At 39.8% G+C, this 19,523-nt stretch overlaps 2 protein-coding genes across 3 annotated transcripts in view; one reads left to right on the forward strand and one right to left on the reverse strand.

The window, feature by feature from the left end:
• Positions 1-19,523, forward strand: part of sez6b (seizure related 6 homolog b) — a 335,386-nt gene that overhangs the window by 251,242 nt on the left and 64,621 nt on the right. The gene's annotated exons all lie outside the window — the stretch shown is intronic.
• On the reverse strand, positions 4,103-6,601 carry LOC141377842 (uncharacterized). The gene is made up of 2 exons (XM_073923757.1): positions 6,486-6,601; positions 4,103-6,310 (listed from the first exon to the last, which is right to left on the reverse strand). Exon 2 carries the CDS (start codon positions 5,989-5,991, stop codon positions 4,291-4,293), a length of 1,701 nt encoding a protein of 566 aa, XP_073779858.1. The 5' UTR covers positions 5,992-6,310; positions 6,486-6,601; the 3' UTR covers positions 4,103-4,290.

The following is a 19,523-nucleotide window of genomic DNA, read 5'->3' on the forward strand; positions in this document are numbered from 1 at the left end:
ATGAAGCAAAGGATTTTTACTGTCTCTGTGTTTTGTCACTTGAGGTGTCAATGCAAATAAAATAGGTGTGGGCTGCTTTTATTTCCATGGGAACAAGGCGGATTTTCCTTTGCTGATGAAATCTCTACTTTCTACTTCCATGCCACTTGTATTTTTTTCGCCTGGCACCTGTGATCTCCCTGTAGCTTATAAATTGAACAGAAGTTGTGTACTGGAAAATAAGGAATGCAGTGTGGTGTGGCTCTTACATGAAGATAAGTTTTTATTCGGGGGACAGGTATTGCTCACCATCCTTACACTGTAACAAATATCCAACAGTTTTCCGTATTTTGTAATTTATAATTTTTTTCTCAATTATTTATGGTTCAGTATCATTTTGTTACCTTGATTGTTCCTCTTTTGATGTTTTTGATGCTTTTATTTACATATTTACATTTTAATACATTAAAGTGATATATTTTCTGGATCAGTGTTGTAAATTACCTTACAAAAGCCTGGTATCGATTTGCCAGTACTTTATCATGGACTTAATTCAATATATATTATTTGTTTTACAATATAGCACGATCGCCTCATAGCAAGAAGGTCGCCGGTTTCAGCCTCGGCTGGGTCAGTTGGCATTTGGCGGGTTCTCCGGTTTCCCCCACAAGTCCAAAGACATGTGCTATAGAGGAATTGAGTGGGCTACGTTGCGTAGCGTATGAGTGTAAATGAGAGTGTATGGATGTTTCTCAGTGATGTGTTGCAGCTGGAAGGGCATCCGCTGCATAAAACATATGCTGGATAAGTTTTCAGTTCATTCCGCTGTGGCGACTCCTGATTAATATATTTTACAAAACTTGAATTTTCAACATTAAAAGTCAACAGAGCACAGCTCAAGCTCCCTTAATGCAATTCATAACTGTTAATAAACCAAGAAAAGTAACCCACAAAATACGGATACTATTTTTATCTATTTGTTTATTTATTTATTTATTTTTTGCAGTGTATAACACAAAAAAATTGTCTTTCGTTGAATGCAAAATTTTTAACAGATTGGACAGGGTGTTTAACAGGGTGTCAAAAATTTGTTTTCAATTTATATTACAATTTTTAATGAAGATCATTTATTAAATATGATATTGGTACGACTAATTACATTAACCCTCTACTGCACACATTATGATAGATCTGTAAAAAGATTTGATTTCACTATTTTTTTTTCTTCTTAGAATTGTTTAACTTCAAGTGCTGTAAAAAAGATGGAGAAATTTGTTTTAGGTACTTTATGATATGTTGTTATATGGCAACAACGTCCAATAGTAGATCTTTCCTTATAACTAATCATTTTGTTGTTTGCTTTGATTTAATTGATGTTGCAGTATTACAAGCTTGAACATAGAACTTATAAATGACACCCTTTACACACTGTAAAAAATAAATCCGTAAAATTTACAGTAAAATACCGGCAGCTGTGGTTGCCAGTACTTTACCGTTAAAAACACAGTACAAACTGTAAAAGTAATTTTTCATTTTTACGGTAAACTACCGTATTTTAATAATTTAAAGACGTAATATGTCTGTATTTTGAATGACCAACACCGACACATCTTTTGTTACACAGTTAGACACGTAAGCACACCCACATGCAGGTGGTGATGAGGAAGTTACATAATGAGCCAATGCTCATCACAATTAACTTTTCCCCCAAGCAGAAAAGAGTATCAGCAAATAGAAGGTGCTCAGTGTCATTCACACAACTACTAATCACCAGTATGGTAACACGCATAAAATAAAAGTCATGAAATAAACCTTGTTTATCAACATTAGATATAACATAAATCTATAATGCACATAACTGATGGGGAAACAACTAAAAAGATCCATAATAATGTCAACAAAATGCTTAAAAAGTGATGTGCCATGCAGGGAATTCTGGGAAAGTCAATTTACGGTTATTCGTCGTATATATTAAGGAAACATATCGTGAACCAGGTTACGGATTTGTACCGTAGCATTTTTACAGTTTTTTACTGTTGAAATCACGGCCATTTTTTACAGTGATACAGTACTTTTCAACAACTCAAATTCCAACAGATTTCATTTATTCCATTCTTTTTTGCTAAGTAATATTGAAAACAAACATAAAACTGTATTATCGTGCATACAACATACAGTATGTAAAAATATTTCCTCTAGTAAATATTATAACAGTTAAATAACACTTCTAATATATCCAGATGCATCAGAATAATGTAGTTACTAGCAAACAATGTTCACATTTATACTATACTATGCCTGTCTTATCAAATGCATGTCTTACTTAGGCATGTCTTACTCTTGTCAAATGTACAATCTGTATCATTCTAATGGTCACTAAAACCCATCTCATCCTTACTTTCATCTGCAGTAAGAGCCAGTTCTGTCCTTTTCTTCTTTGACTTACCATAGTGGTCTAGTGGTCATAGTGGTAGTCCTCACTAATACACTGTTCCCTGTATTTCTTTCTAATCAAAAGTAGTATTGCTATTAAAATGAGATTTTATCCACATTGCTAATTAACATATGACTAAGTGAAGTTTATTTATAAACTAATTTCGAGAGGATCGCGCGCTTATGATTGCTTGCAGCCGGCATCGCATTATTCAATTTATGATTCACCAATCAGACGATTTCTAAGCAATAAATACCTTAACTTCCATATAACAGCCATCTTCGTTTTGAAGAATCCCCCTTTCCACCCCTACCCCTCTTCCTTTCCTAGATGGGTGGCATGGTCGCCCAGTGGTTAGCACTGTTGCCTCACAGCAGGAATGTCATTGATTCTAGTCCTTACCGAGCCAGCCAACAATTCTGTGCAGAGTTTACATGTTCTCCCCGTGCTCACGTGGGTTTCCCCCCGGGTTCCCCGGTTTCCTTCTACCGTCCAAAAACATGCAACTTAAATTAATTGACTAATCTAAATTGCCATAGACATGCCCCTAGTAAGAGCAATGATTATCTGTACATTAGTTACTACAGCGGGGGAGTTCTCGAGATCTACCTGAGCTCAAACTCTCCTTTCGCCTTGCAAACGGGAGGGAGCCCCTGGCTCGAGGATCTTATGAGCTCAGGGCTCTCTCCCGGGACAGCATGCCAAAAGAGCTTTTTAATCAATCATCAGCAAAGTGTGAACTCTTGAATCAATATTATATTACTAGCTTTCATGTTGTTATTGTTACAACTTAAAAGATCACAGCTGACCTTGCTAGCTAGCTAACCCATTGCAAAATTGCGCATTCCACTAATGCACAGCGTTACCATTTGGCAACACATACATTTGATCGATTTCCAAACAACTAGTTTGATAAAAACTTTTTAAAGTGATGAATATGTCATCATAACTTACTGGAGGTGACGCCTCAGATTTTTTTGTGATTCTGACATGAGTGGATCATTTGATTTAATTGACGTTTTCATTTGCATTTAGCAACTACTCATAATAAATGGCAGTCTGTCAGAAATCACTACACAGAAAAACATTGCATGTCATGTGACTTAACCAAAGCACGTAATTGGCTACACTAAGGTCTTCTCTTTGCAACAAATAAATTTGAATGTTGGTCTTAAAAAAAAACGGCGGCAGGGAAATGAACATAAATATCCATATGGCAACACCATGCGGTAGAGTGTTACACAACATAATTTATTATTAATTTTATTTCAGAAGATTAAAAATATGCATTCCTTTATTATTTTAGTTGAAATAAGAAAACACTACAGGTTTTTAATAATGACTAGAGTTATATTAAAGCTAAATGTATGAACTGAATAAATTAGATAAACTGATTTACTCACTTTTTTTGTTCTGAAATCAACTAATCATTTTTCATTACAGAGCGACACAGTGGCTCAGTGGTTAGCACTGTCGCCTCATGACAAGAAGGTCGCTGGTTCAAGTCCCGGCTCGGTCGGTTGGCATTTCTGTGTGCAGTTTGCTTGTTCTCCACGTGTCCGCATAATGTATGTGTGTGATTGAGTGTATATGGATGTTTCCCAGTACTGGGTTGCAGCAGGAAGGGCATCTGCTGTGTAAAACATATTGTAGCGAGGCAGAGGGAAAACAGCCACACACTTGGATGAGTTTACAGACAATTCCCCGGAGGGTGCTTTATTTACAACGTGAGGGTGTGTAAAAGGGTGCTCTTCTCCAAGGTGAGGTGCTCTGGTGCTCCGGGAAGTAGGTGAAGGATAGTGAGTAGTCGGGTGTGGGATCGTCACGAGTTGGCATCTGCTGAGGAGAGACAGAGAGACAAGCATTAGCACAGGGAGTCATTTGGTGAATGAAGCCCATCTTCTCCTGGCGTAGGTTGGGCTTATATGTCTCTCTGCTTGATGACGTCCAGCTGTGATCGATCCTGTGCTGATGACGGTCCAGCTGGGGTGAATCCTTGACCATGACGACGTGGCACCGGTATGCCTCGCTACATTCCCCCCCCCCCCACCCCCCACCCCCTTAGCGTCGTCCTGGTCCTGGGATTTCTGCGGAAAAAGGGAAGAGTATTGAGAGGGGGGGGGTCTCGCATACATACCGATGCGGGTGAAGGGCACATTCCTGATGTGTGATGGTATTAGAGGGCTGGGGGTTGGTCGTCGGGGAGACGTTCTTTGGCATGTGTTGAATGCCTGACAATATTTTTTTACCTCTCCGTCCAGACCGGGCCAGTGGAATCGATCACGGACCTTTTTTATCGTATTTCCAGCCCCTAAATGTCCTCTCCTTGGGTGAGTATGTGCCCACTCCAGAACAGTCTCCCTCTTGGTCCTTGGAACGACCAGTAAGGTCTTCTTTTTCCCCCACCTCTCTGCGACACAGTATAGCAGACCATTTTGTATGACAAAATGTGGGAGGGGGTGAGGGCTGGGAAACCGTTCGTTACCGTCTATGATCCTGACTTGTGGCCAGCAGTGTTTCAACGTTTCGTCTTCACGCTGTGCCCTTCCGAAATCGCCACCTGCGGTAATCTGTTGAAATAGATCATAGTACGGGTTAGCCGATGATGACTCACCCCCTCTGTCGTTCTTGGTGGTCATCAACGCTGGTTGGCGGTCCCGCTGAACCCGTCCATTGTTCTTTTTCTTCGGACGAGCCGATCGAGCCTGATGGTGGGTGAGGAGATCATCGAACCCCAGCCAGTCTCTGCCCAGAAGGAGGGGCACTGGAAGATCCGGAACCACTCCTACCTCAATGCGCCAGCTGCCCGGTTTAGCCGCGATGGTCACTCTCTGTGAGGGTACGTGACGGGTATCCCCATGTACACACATAATTGGTATTCGGCTTTTCCCTTCCTGATGTAACTTTAATGTTTTTGGATGGACCAGGGTTATGGCACTTCCTGTATCCAATGTGGCCGTTTGCGTTTTCCCGTCTAAGCATACTCTTCGGGTGGGAGCTTCGAGAGGGACGTTGCGATGTACCACGCACCCTGCCGTCCAGGCCGGGGTCGAGTGTGATGTGGGCTCTGTGGGTATCGGCTCGTCGACTGGGCTGGGGACCGCTGGTCTGCTGCCTGGTCGTGCTGTGCCCTCCACCGGTCGCCATGGCGCATTTGCCCTCCGGGGTGGCAGAGCCGCTCTCTCCCCAGTCTCCCGGGCCACGTGAGCTTCCGCCAGCTCCACCGCCTCCACCAAAGCGGCCAGCGAGTCGGGGTTCCTCATGCTGGTAAGTGTGCGGAGCCAACTGGGTAGCGCCCTCGTCATCTTTTCGATAACCACTTTCTCAGCGACCTGGACTGCGGTAGGATCTCCTCCCAGCAACCATAGTCTTCCCAATCGAGATAAATTGGCTGCTTGAGTCCGTACCGGCTGTTTTTCCTTGTATGACCACTGAGAGAATTGTTGTGCTGCGCTTATGTTGGAGAGTCCCATTCTGGCGAGTATCTCCTTCTTCAATGCTTTATAGTCCTCATTTTTCGGTGTCTCCAATGCAAAATAAGCTCGTTGAGCTTCTCCAGTTAAAAATGGTGCCAACATCCTCGCCTAACTTTCCTTCGGCCATTTCTCTCTTTCAGCAATTACCTCAAACGTGTGTAGGTAAGCATCAATATCGTCCAGGTCGCTGAGTTTAGTGATAAATCGGTGAGCGCTCACCTCAGGAAACTGGCTGGAACCGGCCGCTTGGCGGAGCTGTTGTTCCATACGGTCTTGTCTGGCGGTGAGTTGTTCAGTTATCACTTGTTGTCTTCTTGAGATTTCCGCTAGATGGCGTACTACCTCTTCGATCGACATGACTCAGGAGGGGATGACAGCCGAGTAAGAGAGCGTGAGTGAGAGAGAGAGAGCGGATGCCTGTCTGTAAACAGAATAAAACAGAAAAATTCAGTACTTACTTCTTCTTACTGGTGAGTGCTGAATATTTTTCCCTCTGAAAAAGCGCGCATTCTCCACCAATTGTAGCGAGGCAGAGGGAAAACAGCCACACACTTGGATGAGTTTACAGACAATTCCCCGGAGGGTGCTTTATTTACAACGTGAGGGTGTGTAAAAGGGTGCTCTTCTCCAAGGTGAGGTGCTCTGGTGCTCCGGGAAGTAGGTGAAGGATAGTGAGTAGTCGGGTGTGGGATCGTCACGAGTTGGCGTCTGCTGAGGAGAGACAGAGAGACAAGCATTAGCACAGGGAGTCATTTGGTGAATGAAGCCCATCTTCTCCTGGCGTAGGTTGGGCTTATATGTCTCTCTGCTTGATGACGTCCAGCTGTGATCGATCCTGTGCTGATGACGGTCCAGCTGGGGTGAATCCTTGACCATGACGACGTGGCACCGGTATGCCTCGCTACAATATGCTGTATAAGTTGGCGGTTGATTTTGCTGTAGTGACCCCTGATGAATAAAGGGACTAAGCCGAAGGAAAATGAATGAATGAGTGAATTAACTTGTTAATTACATAAACTATAAATCTCTGTGGGACTTGAATGAATATTTTGTATCAACAGGAATTGACTGACACAAGTCCTTTGGGAGAATTGAGAAAACTTGTAATGAGGTTATGAGCATTTTAAAACATTCAAATCTGTTTACAATTACTTTACATTACATCTTTGTATTCTAGTAACCACTTTTTTTTAATAAAGAGCCAGACTTGTGATTACTGTCACAAACATGGTTGCTGTGACGTGTGTGTGTGTGTGTGTGTGTGTGTGTGTGTGTGTGTGTGTGTGTGTGTGTGTGTGTGTGTGTGTGTGTGTGTGTGTGTGTGTGCATGTGTGTGTATTCGGTGTAAAACCCAGAATGTACTCAGTGTATTTGTGTGTCGCTCTTGGTATTTCTCTTGAGAATCTACTTCATGATGTCCATTTGGTCCAGGTTAATAAGAAGCGATGTCGAAGGCAGTTTTAAATTGCGGCAGATTTCCCTCGCGTCCGTGTCGTCTCGGATTGAGCCACTCACATGCAATCAGCCTCAATAAGACACGATGAGCTTGGAGTCTTCGAATCCCTGCACATACTTCATAAATAAGCAAAAGAGGAATATATTTTTCATTAACTCATGCAATATTCAACAGATTTAATAGCGCAGTCATATTTTGTAAGTGTACTACTACCCCGCTGCACTGCTCATACTGGGGAAACTGCATGACACAAGAGTGGCATCATTTCGATGTGTTCCCAAATGACAATATGCACACACACACACACACACACACACACATTTCATGCTCAGAATGGGAGATGAAGCTCAGCTTATCACTGAATTTGTGCGGTTGTGTCAACCATGAACCTGTACAAGCTGTGGCGGAGTGAAAGGCCTAGGCACTTATAGATGTGAACAGCTCCACTAGTTCTTGACATGCTGTCAGGTCAGCCTGACACACAGCTGGTCACCGAGGTCTTATCAAACAGCAGATGGGGCCCAGTCTGAAGATAACAAATATTCACCCAGCAGGCATCAGCTCACCGAGACCACCACCGCCAGCTTTATCTACAAGTGTTGGTAAAATGTATGAAATCCATAGTATTTATGCTCTCGGAGATAAAAGTTCTAGTTAGAACCAAAAAAAAAAGATCTTATAGCTTGATGTCCCTAATGTTGAATTTATACTTTTACAGTTTTACCCAATTACTTATAACAAGCATATCTTGAACAATATTATGTTTGCAATTCCTTAATAATTAATAATTCCTTACATTTATATAGCCCTTTTCTGGACACATTTATATAGCGCTTTACACATTTTTGGGGGATATCTCCTCATTCACCACCAGTGTGCAGCATCCACATGGATGACGTGATGTAACCATATTGCACCAGACCGCACACCACACACTAGCTGGTTGGTGGAGAGGAGACAGAGTGATGAAGTCAATTATGACATGAAGATGATTAGGATGCCATGATGGGCAGAAGCCACTGGGCAAATTTGAATTGTCAACAACCACAGAGAATGAGAACCTCTTTTTAACATCTCATTTAAAAAATGGCACTCGGTGAGCAGTATAGTCCCTATCAATTTACTCAGGTGTTAGGACCCACAGAGAATACAGGTTGAGCACCCCCTGCTAACACCACTTCCGGAAGCAACCTAGCTTTCCTACTGTATGTAGTCTCCCATCCAGGTACTGACCAGCCACAGCCCTGCTTAGCTTTAGTGGGAGACCATGTGAGAGTTGCTGAGAGCTAGCTGCCAGCTGACTTAAGTGAGCAAATGACACTTAATGCAAGCATGCATAAAATCTCCTTCATATTCATAACATGTCATGTCATGATTATAAAATTGTTATGACAATCTTAAAAACACCCCTGAAGTAAAGTGTTATCTTTTTTTGTAAATCAGTATCAGCTTACAAAGCAAGTCAGAAATGAATCTATTGAAATATCTGAAATTCATTTTCAATTTTGTTGGTATCATTATTCAATTCTGTTCATTATAACTACCCTAATTGACTAGTTATATTTAAAAAAATATATTTTTAAGTTTTTTTTTGTCGTTTATTTATATTTATTTACATTTCTAGCTAATGATTTGTTATTGGTCTTCCTATTATCATTAATATGCTCACTCTTTTTTTTGTTTTAAATTAAATTTATATTTATTTCTATAGTGCTTTTGCAATATAGATTGTGTCAAAGCAGCTTAACATAGATACCAATGAAAAGTCTGTACAGATGAATTCTATTTATTGAATTCAAGTTAGTTTTGTTGTGTAATATGTTAAATTGAAATTTTGTTTTAGGGAAACTGGTATCCTATTTTGCATTATTTCTTCTTGGTATTTTGCCTAAGCTCAACTCATAGTGGTTTGCCACTTATTTTCTCTTGTTTTATATATTGCGTAATCTGCTTCAAGAAGTCTTGAGCACTGCATATTTTATTGTGATGTATTTTATTTATACAGCGATAATTGTCTGTTTTAGTTGCCATGGGCAGCCTCCTCTTGTTTTAATGCTCATCTCCATTGAGGCCGTTGATCAGGGTTGGCAATATACCTTTGTTTTCCATCCTCAACTACACTTTCAGAAACCCCACAGAAAGTACAAGAGTTTTTGCGAACACATTGCATATGCTCAAGGCTTTTATGTGTTTACAGCTGCAGATGCATTAAGCCAGAGGCGGTGAGCATGTTTGTTTATAAGCCTGACATGCGCCAAGTCAAGTTCCTGACTCATGTTCAGAGCCTTCAGATAGTTCCAGTGGGCAAAACGGTTTGTGTGGATGGAAATCTGTTTAAGATGTGTAAAACATTCAGAGCAAAAGAGATCTATCAGTGAATGCTTTTCAGTGGGCAACAGTGTAATCTTCTTCTCACTATGTTAATGGTATAGTAGTTTATAATGTAAATCAAACAAACAAACACACATATAACATTTTATTGAGTTTTTAATCAACTGGTAGGTTGCATCTGATCCCTCGATTTGGCTCTACATCCAACACAGGCTCATTCTGTAAACGTAGTCTCGTGGACTTTCTGGAGACTGCAAAATACGTCCCAGGAAGTACATATTTTTGCAGTTTTTGTTTTCGCAAATCCACGAGAGGTTGCTGTATGCGCTTTCTTGTCATATCTAAATTGTCTCTTGCGAGTGGTGTTCGCACACACTGTTCTCGCATAAACCCACCAGAGGCTGCTGTCGACCGACTGTCTGTCTGACTGAATGATCGACTGGATGACCGGCCAGTCAACTGAGCCACCCTCCTCCTTCCCTAAACCCAACCAATTGTACCGATTGACGCGTCCACCCACTTACTTTACTAAACCCAACTGACGATTTACAAAAGTCGTCCAGAAAAACAAAAGCCCTTGACTGATTTTTACCACGTTTTCAGATTTTACCACATTCTCACCCTCTTATTACCTTGTTAATTTGATTTTTTTTGGATTCTGTTTTTGTCTTACCTGATTTCTGGAACCAATCTCATCGTCGTGGTCAGCTCCTTTCTGTGTCTCAAGTCCGCCGGCGTACACGACGAGCTAACTGGAAAAACTGGTTGCAGCGGGAAAGCCCTCCACATGGAGGTAAGCGCTCAGCTGGTAAGCGTGAAAAGGAACAACGTCATACCGCCGCATAGCGTTCGCTTAAAAAAATAAAATGCAGCCATACGTACCTCCGGCTACATCAGGGGTGTCCTGGAGGGCCTATGTCCTTAAGAGTTCAGCTCCAACTCTAATCAAACACACCTGAACAAGCTAATAAAGCTCTTATTAGGTATACTAGAAACTCCCAGGCAGGTGTGTTAAAGCAAGTTAGAGCTAAAGTCAGCAGGACACCGGCCCTCCAGGACTGACTTTGGACACCCCTGGGCTACATAATTCGTGGTCTCTAGAAATGTCCACGGGACTACATTTTCAGAATAAGCCTCTGTTGCAACTCTACATCAGTGCTTGGGCTGATTAGTTTAGGAAACATTGCATACCAAAAGTGATGAAAATGAGCAAAGAATTCAAGAACGCACAAACAGAAGGCTATTCTAATGTCACCTGAGCAATACACAAATATTTTGAACACTAAAACATTAGCAATATGAAATTAAATCACAAGATTAACATTTGATATTCAAAATAGTAAGCAAGTGCAGTGCTAGTTTTGATTTCCCTTTTAAACGAGAAATATAGATTATGGATATCTGCTGATATTAATAGTTATTTCCTTATATGCAGGCTTAAGACCGAAATTTAGTAACAAACTGAAATTATGTCATTTCGAACAAAATGTAAAGATCTATTGTACCATGGTGGTGCTTCTCTTGCGAGAGAAGGATGTTTGCCAAAAGTTTATGAAACTCAGCTGTCGATCATCCTTGTGGTGTTTAGGGGTTCACATGAGAAGCAAGACACATTTACAAAAGCTACAAAAACAGTATACCTTCGAACTTATTTATGCTTAGTTTAAAGTATACTGGGGTTTAGATACTAGTGCACAGAACACAAAGACAGCGCTTTGGCCTGTTATGAGAAAAGCAACACAGTCAGCTTTTATTGTTGCTAGTTCCTGGAGTGTCACAGCCATAAGACTTGATCTGTTAAACCTTGTATTAACAAATCATCCAGGCAGAACATCTAATCTGACTGAGTTCTTAACCAAGGAATGACCCTAAAACCCTGAGAGTTCTGCATGGTGTGACTGTACATGCATTGCCCCATTCTCAGCCCGTCCACCCATGGGCCTTCCTCCAGGGCACCTAATGAAGCACATTAGCACTGCATCTGTTGCTGTCTAAGCGGTTGCCAAGTAATCTCTGCCATGCCAGTTCCCACATAGTCATCTTCAGGCTGCATTACAGCACTCAGTCTTTATGGCCTATGAAGCCACAAGGCAACTTGCGAGCATGTGATTTAGTGTGGACCGGACGGCTCCACATAAAGCCAGCCTCCGGTGCCCCCTCAGTATTAGTCTAATTGAAATGGAAGCAGAGGGGTAATAATGCTATAACAACCCGGCGGTGCTGGCGCACGAGCCCCGCTGTGCTGAAACAGCGCTAATAAACCATAAATAAAAAAGATGGCTGAGGGAGTGAAGGGCCCCCCCCATGTGTCGGCTCATTGAGTCGGTGAGAGAAGTGCTCCCCTTTTCAGCACTGAGATTACACAGTCGTCAGGGGCAGAAACCCTCTCCACAAGTCCTGCCGCTGCAGGCGCTAAGCTCTTACACACGTGTGCTGCTGGGAGAGGGTAGAAGTCAGAGTAACACTCGTGAGTAGGGCATAATTACTGTGCGCTCAGATGCTCTGTTTTAAGGCTATGAGAGAGAGAGGGTGCACAACTGTCTCTTCAAATACTGTAATGTAGACTAAACACTGCTCTGGAATTAGGGTGTTTTAAGTTGCCTCTACAGCTCAAGATTTAGTTCACAGGCCAGAAAACAGGGCTTATTTTAGTCTTATGCACTTAGATGTTTCTGTTATGTTGCAGATGTCCAGATCCGATCAGACTCAATCGGAATCGGATGTTACCTCCTGATCAGGACTCGAATATATATGTGTATATTCTCATTATTTTTAACACATCTTTATGCAGTGGGTGGCACAGAGTTAGACCTTTTTCTTGTCTTCACACAGAAACAGCAGCGCCTTTAGCATGACATTACTTTGTTGCAAAGACGCTATTGGTTAAATGCTGGCAAAGTAACACACAGACGCAGATTAAAGCGGAAAGAGTCTATCTGCTATCTGGAGGTATTATGATGTTGATGGCGACAACATTGCCATAACTGTGAGATTTGTAAACTTGGGATGGCCTGCTGGGTATTTTAAGTTGAGGTGCTCTTTGTTTATATATAATTTTTTTTTTATTTACTGTTGCATTAAAGTCCAAAAGTGAAGCATTGATTTTATTTATTGCTTGATTGTTTAAGCTACCTCACAGAACTGCTCTGTTTGTTAACGGAGTTGTTGAATGTTAAGATAAGGTGAATCAAATAAAAAATTAGGAAAATTCTTTGCTCTTTTTTATTCTTTTTTGAATGTATTTTAGAAGTATAGGATCAGGTTTCGGTATTGGTAGAAACTCTAAATCAAATAACTCGAGAGCAAAAAAACCTGACTAGGACAATTGGGTGTCTCTGAACTTCTCCATGAGCTAATGTGGAGCGTTAGTTGGGTTGCATGTTTTTTTCATTTACTAAAAATAGTTATCTTGTAAAAGAGTTGTTTGTACTTTTTTGTTGCAGTGATAATACAGTCTGGTCATATTATGTTTTTTTTTTTCTTAACAAAAACGGAATTGTTCATGAAAGACTCTTATGTTTTGATTGACTAAAAAGAGTCTTAGACTACACTAGTTATGCATTTTTTTATTTTTTTATTAAAAAAAAAAACAAATGTGTTTTTTTTGTTGGCCCTATGTGACTAATTCTTTTAGAGCCTGTTGCTTGCTTTCTGTTATTGGAGCTGCTTTATTGACTGGCAATGCAATTTAGGCCAGGCGGTTATTTGCTCTGAAATATCACTGTGCTAAAGGTATTTAAATTCAATCATCATTCATTTCTGTGCACCAAATCACATTATGTTTTTGGTTTATTGAAATATTTTGCAAAAACGAAATTGTTCATGAAACACTACACTGGTCATGCTAGTTTTGATTGACTAAAAATGTGAATGACCACACTCATGCTATATATTTTGGATTTGTTAAAAGGAAATTATTTAAAAGAGTAATTTATTCATAAATCAGACCACTTTTATTCCTAATTTACTAAAAATGAGTTTTTGTTATTGAATCAGACTCTACTAATTTTGCTGCATGTTTTTGATTTAATAAAAAGAACCAGCCTGATCTCACGAGGAAATGATTACATTTTGTTTGTTCAGTGACTAGTTCTGTCGTACAAAAATGTACAATTTTTAAAAGGAGGTGGTGCATCCAATCCATAGACTGTAAAAAATATGGACGAGCGCAAATAAAGCTACAAGTAGGCGAGGCCACTTGTCGTCGCACTGAGCATTTTTTTTTGTACCAGGCTGTAACCACCTTTTTTTCTTCTGTAAAGTTGGCCATTTTACCACTGGTGTCAATAGAAATGTGCTTTATCATGGAGTCAGAACTAATGGAATTTCAATGAATTGCAGTTTCAGTTACTTCCGTATTAGCTTCACGAGGGAGGGTGGGTGTCTCTTTAGCTCTTCAGCGGTGGGTGTTGCCACTTGATCCAACCCCACTCCTAAACCCAACCATCATTGGGGGAATAAGCAAATAGTACTAAATTGTATAAATGAGAATGAACGATTTCATATGAATTAGCCAAAACTTACAATCTGCAGTGAGATTGCATTGAAACAACCCCTTTAAAAGAGTCAACAGTGATATCTTTTTTTTTATTGGATTTAGTATTTAATATATGCTTGGAAGCACATTATGTCATTCAAAAATGTAAGCTCAATATTTAGATTTTGGGGGTTTAGACTATTTATAGCTGCTAGCATTTTATTTGTTCTTAAAAAGTCTTTCAATAAATGGTATTAATTTCCAAGAATTTCCTGGCAGCTGTAAACAACCTACAGTTACACAGTGAGAGGAGCATTAAGACGGATCAAAAGTAAATGCCATTATAAACAACAAAGCCGTGCAGACTGTGAATGCTTATCTGCGCCAGTTTGCAGAGTGAACTATAGTTTTTTGCTTAGTGTCAGATTATTTTATGTACGCACGGCAGAAATCTTTGCATCACGTGGGCCACGAAAACGGCTCTTCAGGGGTGTGGATGTCAGATCTGTGTAACCCTCGCTTACTGACTCCTATATTGTTGCTGAGGTGCAGCACCCCATTACGCAGCTTCTCTCTGCTCACTGAGGGAAAAGAATTGCAGTGATTTATCAAACTGTGGCTTTCTTAGACACCGGAATCCAACCTGAGCCAGCAGAGGGGAAAAAAACTTAAACAAAAACATTAATTCTGTTTGACAGGGCCCTCTACCTCTCTAAACACCAGCGCAGGATCAGAGAGCAGAGCGAGAGTGATTCTCTCATGAAACATGGCCGTGATTCACTTTTGCTGTTGGTCCAGGATCAGATACGGATAATCTCGGCTATGAAAGCAATACTTTGGGGCATTGTACAGCACGGTTTAATTAATGCCTGACACCTGAAAAATTGCTGTAATACTTTATAGTGGATTCCTTCGTAGCGGCTTCTATGGCCTCTAATGTGAGATAACAGTTCTTTTGGGAAAGGATAGCATCTCGATCATGTGTAATACAACTTGACATTTTTACCTGTTGTTTACAGGACTTCAGTGTAATTGAAGACCTCATGTTGGCCGTCAGCGTCTTACTCTTTTGGAGCTCTTTGCTTGCTGTGTGTCATGATATCTCTAAAGACCTCGGCTAGAATTTACTTTGGCGTATTGCAAAATCTCTGCTTTATTGACTGACGATGCAGTTTAGCCAGGCGCTTATGTGCACTGAAAAAACATATATATTTAAATTGATTGATCATTCATTTCTGAATTTCATTCCAAAAAAAATGGTTCTTCTATGTAAATCAAGATAATTTAGTAGATATTTCAAGAGTTCACTGCATCTTCCATCCTGCAATATCAATAATTGTGCTACAAAAAGTGTGTATTTCAAATCGTTTTGCAGTTTACACAGTAACTATCCTTATTTTCATAATAAATACACATTTAAATATTTTTGTAATAATTTTTTTCGATTATTTTAGTCATTTAATTGTATATATATATATATATATATATATATATATATATATATATATATATATATATATATATATATATATATATATATTATTTTTTTATATATTACTTTTAAATTTAAATTTAAATTTATTATTTGTACATTTGTACATTTTTACAGTCCTAGTTTTGTGTTTATGTGTATTGTAGTTTAGTGTTTTCATGTGTCACTCCCTGCTGTCTAAGTTTACCCCATTATCCTCTTAGCCTTTGATTTATTGTCTCCACCCCCCTCATCAGCTTGTTTAGTTAATTGTTTCTTTGTGTATTTATACTCGTTCTTGTTATCACCTCATTATCAGTTGTTAAGTTGCTCCAATGATAGGTGTGTTCATATTTTGTTTATTGTTTTCTGTGTTTAATAAAACAATTGTCTGGCTGCACGTCGACCCCTCGTCATTTTAGCAACAACAGTCATGACGCGGGTTAGAAATTCAGTTAATTTTAATAAATAAATATTTCATTTTGTTAAATATATATTACTGTTACTCATAAACATAGATGCATATAAGTTATATAAATATATATATATATGTATGTATATATATGTGTGTGTGTGTGTGTGTGTGTGTGTGTGTGTGTGTGTGTGTGTGTGTGTGTGTGTGTGTGTGTGTGTGTGTGTGTGTGTGTGTGTGTAACAGAGCTTGAATTTTGGTCACTTTCCAAAATCAAAAAAAATATATATATATGATGTTACAGCTTGACGTTGTGTGGATGCCACGACTATAATGTCGGATGTTATAAAATTGGAAGTTGGATTTTGGTTGAGATTCCTGATAAATAAATGTCAGTATTTGGCATCAATATAACGTTGGTTTAAGATGTTGGCTCAACGTTGGATTTGGTTCACTTTTCAACCCAAACCTAAAATCAACCAAATATCAAAGGACAATATTGGACATCAAAATAACGTTTTCGACACTTAGACACTGCCTAGACCAGATGTGTCCAAACTTGGTCCTGGAGTGCCAGTGTCCAGCATACTTTAGTTCCAACCCCTATTAAACACACCTGAACCAGCTAATTAAGCTCTTTCTAGGTACTTCCTGGGAGGTGTGTTCAAGGAAGTTGGACCCAAACTATGCAGGACACTGGCCCTCCAGGTCTGAGTTTAGACACCCATGGCCAAGACAGTGAATTTTGTTCACCTGACATAACAACCTAAATCTAACCCAGGGGTGCTTAGCCCTGCTCCTGGAGATCTACCTTCATACAGAGTTCAGCTCAAACTCTGATCAAACACACCTGAACCAATTGATTAGGACCTGAACAGCACTTGATAATTACAGGCAGGTGTGTTTGATAAGGGTTGCATCTGAAATCTGCAAGAAGGTCGATCTCCAGGAACAGGGTTGGGCACCCCTCACGGTGGCGCAGTGGGGTAGCACAATCGCCTAATAGCAAGAAGGTCGCTGATTCGAGCCTTGGCTTGGTCAGTTGGTGTTCACGTGGGTCTCCTATGGGTGCTCTGGCTTCCCCCACAAGTCCAAAGACATGCAGTAGGTGAATTGGGTAAGCTTAATTGACCATAGTGTATATGTGTGTGAATGAGTGTGTATGGATGTTTCCCAGTGATTGGTTGCAGCTGGAAGGGCATCCGCTGCCTTCAACATATGCTGGATAAGTTTTGGCAGCCCCAGATTTATAAAGGGACTAAGCTGAAAAGAAAATTAATGCCTGCTGTGTGCAACTTGAATGTTGATGATATTTGTTAGCTCTTTGCTGTCAGGTAAAAAAGTTGAAAGCAAATGTGTCATGGCAAATGTGATCTGTGCCAGGTCAAAGGTTATAATTTTTCGGCCCTGTGCAAATGTTCTGTCCTCAGGCTCAGACTTGTCATTGGTGACAAAATCAACACCCACACAGTGCTCTGAATTTCAACAGCCAACAATGCGGCTGCCGCAACCACATCAAGACGAGAAGAAATGAGCCCTGAAATTTCTGTCATAAATTGCAAAAACATTTTTAGAGGAGGAGGAGGAGACAAAAAAAAAAATTGTTGTTGGGAAAGCAGTTCTTAGCTCGATGGGTGCTTGTGGTCTAACCTGGATTTACAGCCATTTGCGGAGGCTGTGCACAGCTTTTGTGAAGCAGGGAAAGATGGTCACTTGCTTATCAAAGCCTCCTTCATATGCAGGCTTCATTGTACATGACTCGCAACTGAATTTACTCTGGCCTTGAATTTTGACCTCTTTCATCGCAAAGAAAATTTTTATTTCTTTCATGTCTTCATGACTTCGTGGGCTTGTTGATTTTCATAGGCAGATGGTAAAATGGGAAAATTCCTGCACTTTTGTGACTTGCAAATGTTTATTAAATAGCAAGGCTTCAGTCCAAGACCTTCTTCAGGTACTTTGAAAGTGTGAAAGGACTCACATGCCATCAGCGATAAACATTGAAAGGCTTTTGTGCGCATTGCTTAAGAAAATATTGACAGAGTGCTTTAGTGCCGAGAGGAAGGGAAGACAATGATCAATAAAGACTCACTTCACAGCCTTATCCAGAGGAGCAAAGATCATGCAAGAGGCCATTTGAATATATTTAATACAGTCTTTACTGGGGCATCAGTTATTTCAAACCTGGTCCCAAATGGCGCATAGAAGCCTCGTGTTTTTGAAAAGTCATTGATCATTTTATGACATGGAAATCTTCTCTAGTTCATTTCTTCTGTTCAGATTGTAGAGAACAGACACAATGGAAAACATGAACTCGCCAAAGAACCCTCTTATGGTGGAAACTGTAGTTAAATTTCTAATTAAAATCAATTCTGTCACAGTTCTTTCTGTTTAAAGGGATAGTCCACACAAAAATAACAGTTTGCTGTCCATTTCCTCAAATTATTCAAAATGTAGGTGACTTTTTTGACATGATTTTCACAATTGGTAAATTACCGTCATTTTCACACTGCATGACTATCTGGGGTAGCATTCATTTTCTGCTGTGTTCATATTTCGCAATGAATTGTCGACAGCTTACACACTGCATGACTTTACTATGAGAAGAATTGCAGAGAACTCTGTCTGGCTGGCAAACTTTGTAAAATATATCCGTAAATTAGTGGATATAACTTTCTTTCAACAACTTTTAGCCATAAAAAGTTTGAAAAAGTGAGTTTTATTTACATTTTTAATAGTTTAAAGTGATATATTGTTTGGGTTGGTGTTATATATAATGATACAAATACCTCTTAATGAACTGCCAGTACATTTTCTGTTATTTTACAGACTTTTTTCTCTATATATTATTTCTTATACAGTATATAATTATTTCAAACTAAAAAAAATGTTAATACAAGTGACTTTGTTAAACCGTAGAGTTGGAATTTCAGCATCAAAAGTCAACAGAGCAGAGATCAAGGTCCCATAATGTAATTCACAACCGTAAATAAACAGAAAAAAATTAACAATGTGAACTACGCGTTACAGAATACACTGAGGTCTTATAAAGTGATATGACTGATCTATAGAAGAAACTGCAGTATAGCATATGTAGCTGTAACAGTTGAAACTGGACAACAATGTTGAGGATTCATGTGCAGTTTTATTAGGAGAAGTTGCGCAGGCTATCATCAAAAACAGGAGCAAATGGTAGCATAAAGATAATTTGAAATATGTGGTCAAAATACAGGTAAACATTCTAGGTGGCAAAGAATCAAAATGTTAAAAAAAAATCTAAGAAACAAGGCAAGACAAACAAGGAAAACCTCTGTAATGTTACAAGGGGTCGAACAAGACTCAGCAATGTGTGTGTAAATGAGAGGTGTCTTTATAGACTTATAGTCCAGGTAATGAATCAACGATAAACTTCAGCTGTGTGCCCATGTTTGTTTGTCATCAAAAGAAATCAGGAACTGGTGTGTGTTAGGTGCATGATTGGAGTTGT

This window comes from Danio rerio, chromosome 15 (assembly GCF_049306965.1).
Source record: "Danio rerio strain Tuebingen ecotype United States chromosome 15, GRCz12tu, whole genome shotgun sequence".
NCBI classification, from domain to species: Eukaryota; Metazoa; Chordata; class Actinopteri; order Cypriniformes; family Danionidae; genus Danio; species Danio rerio.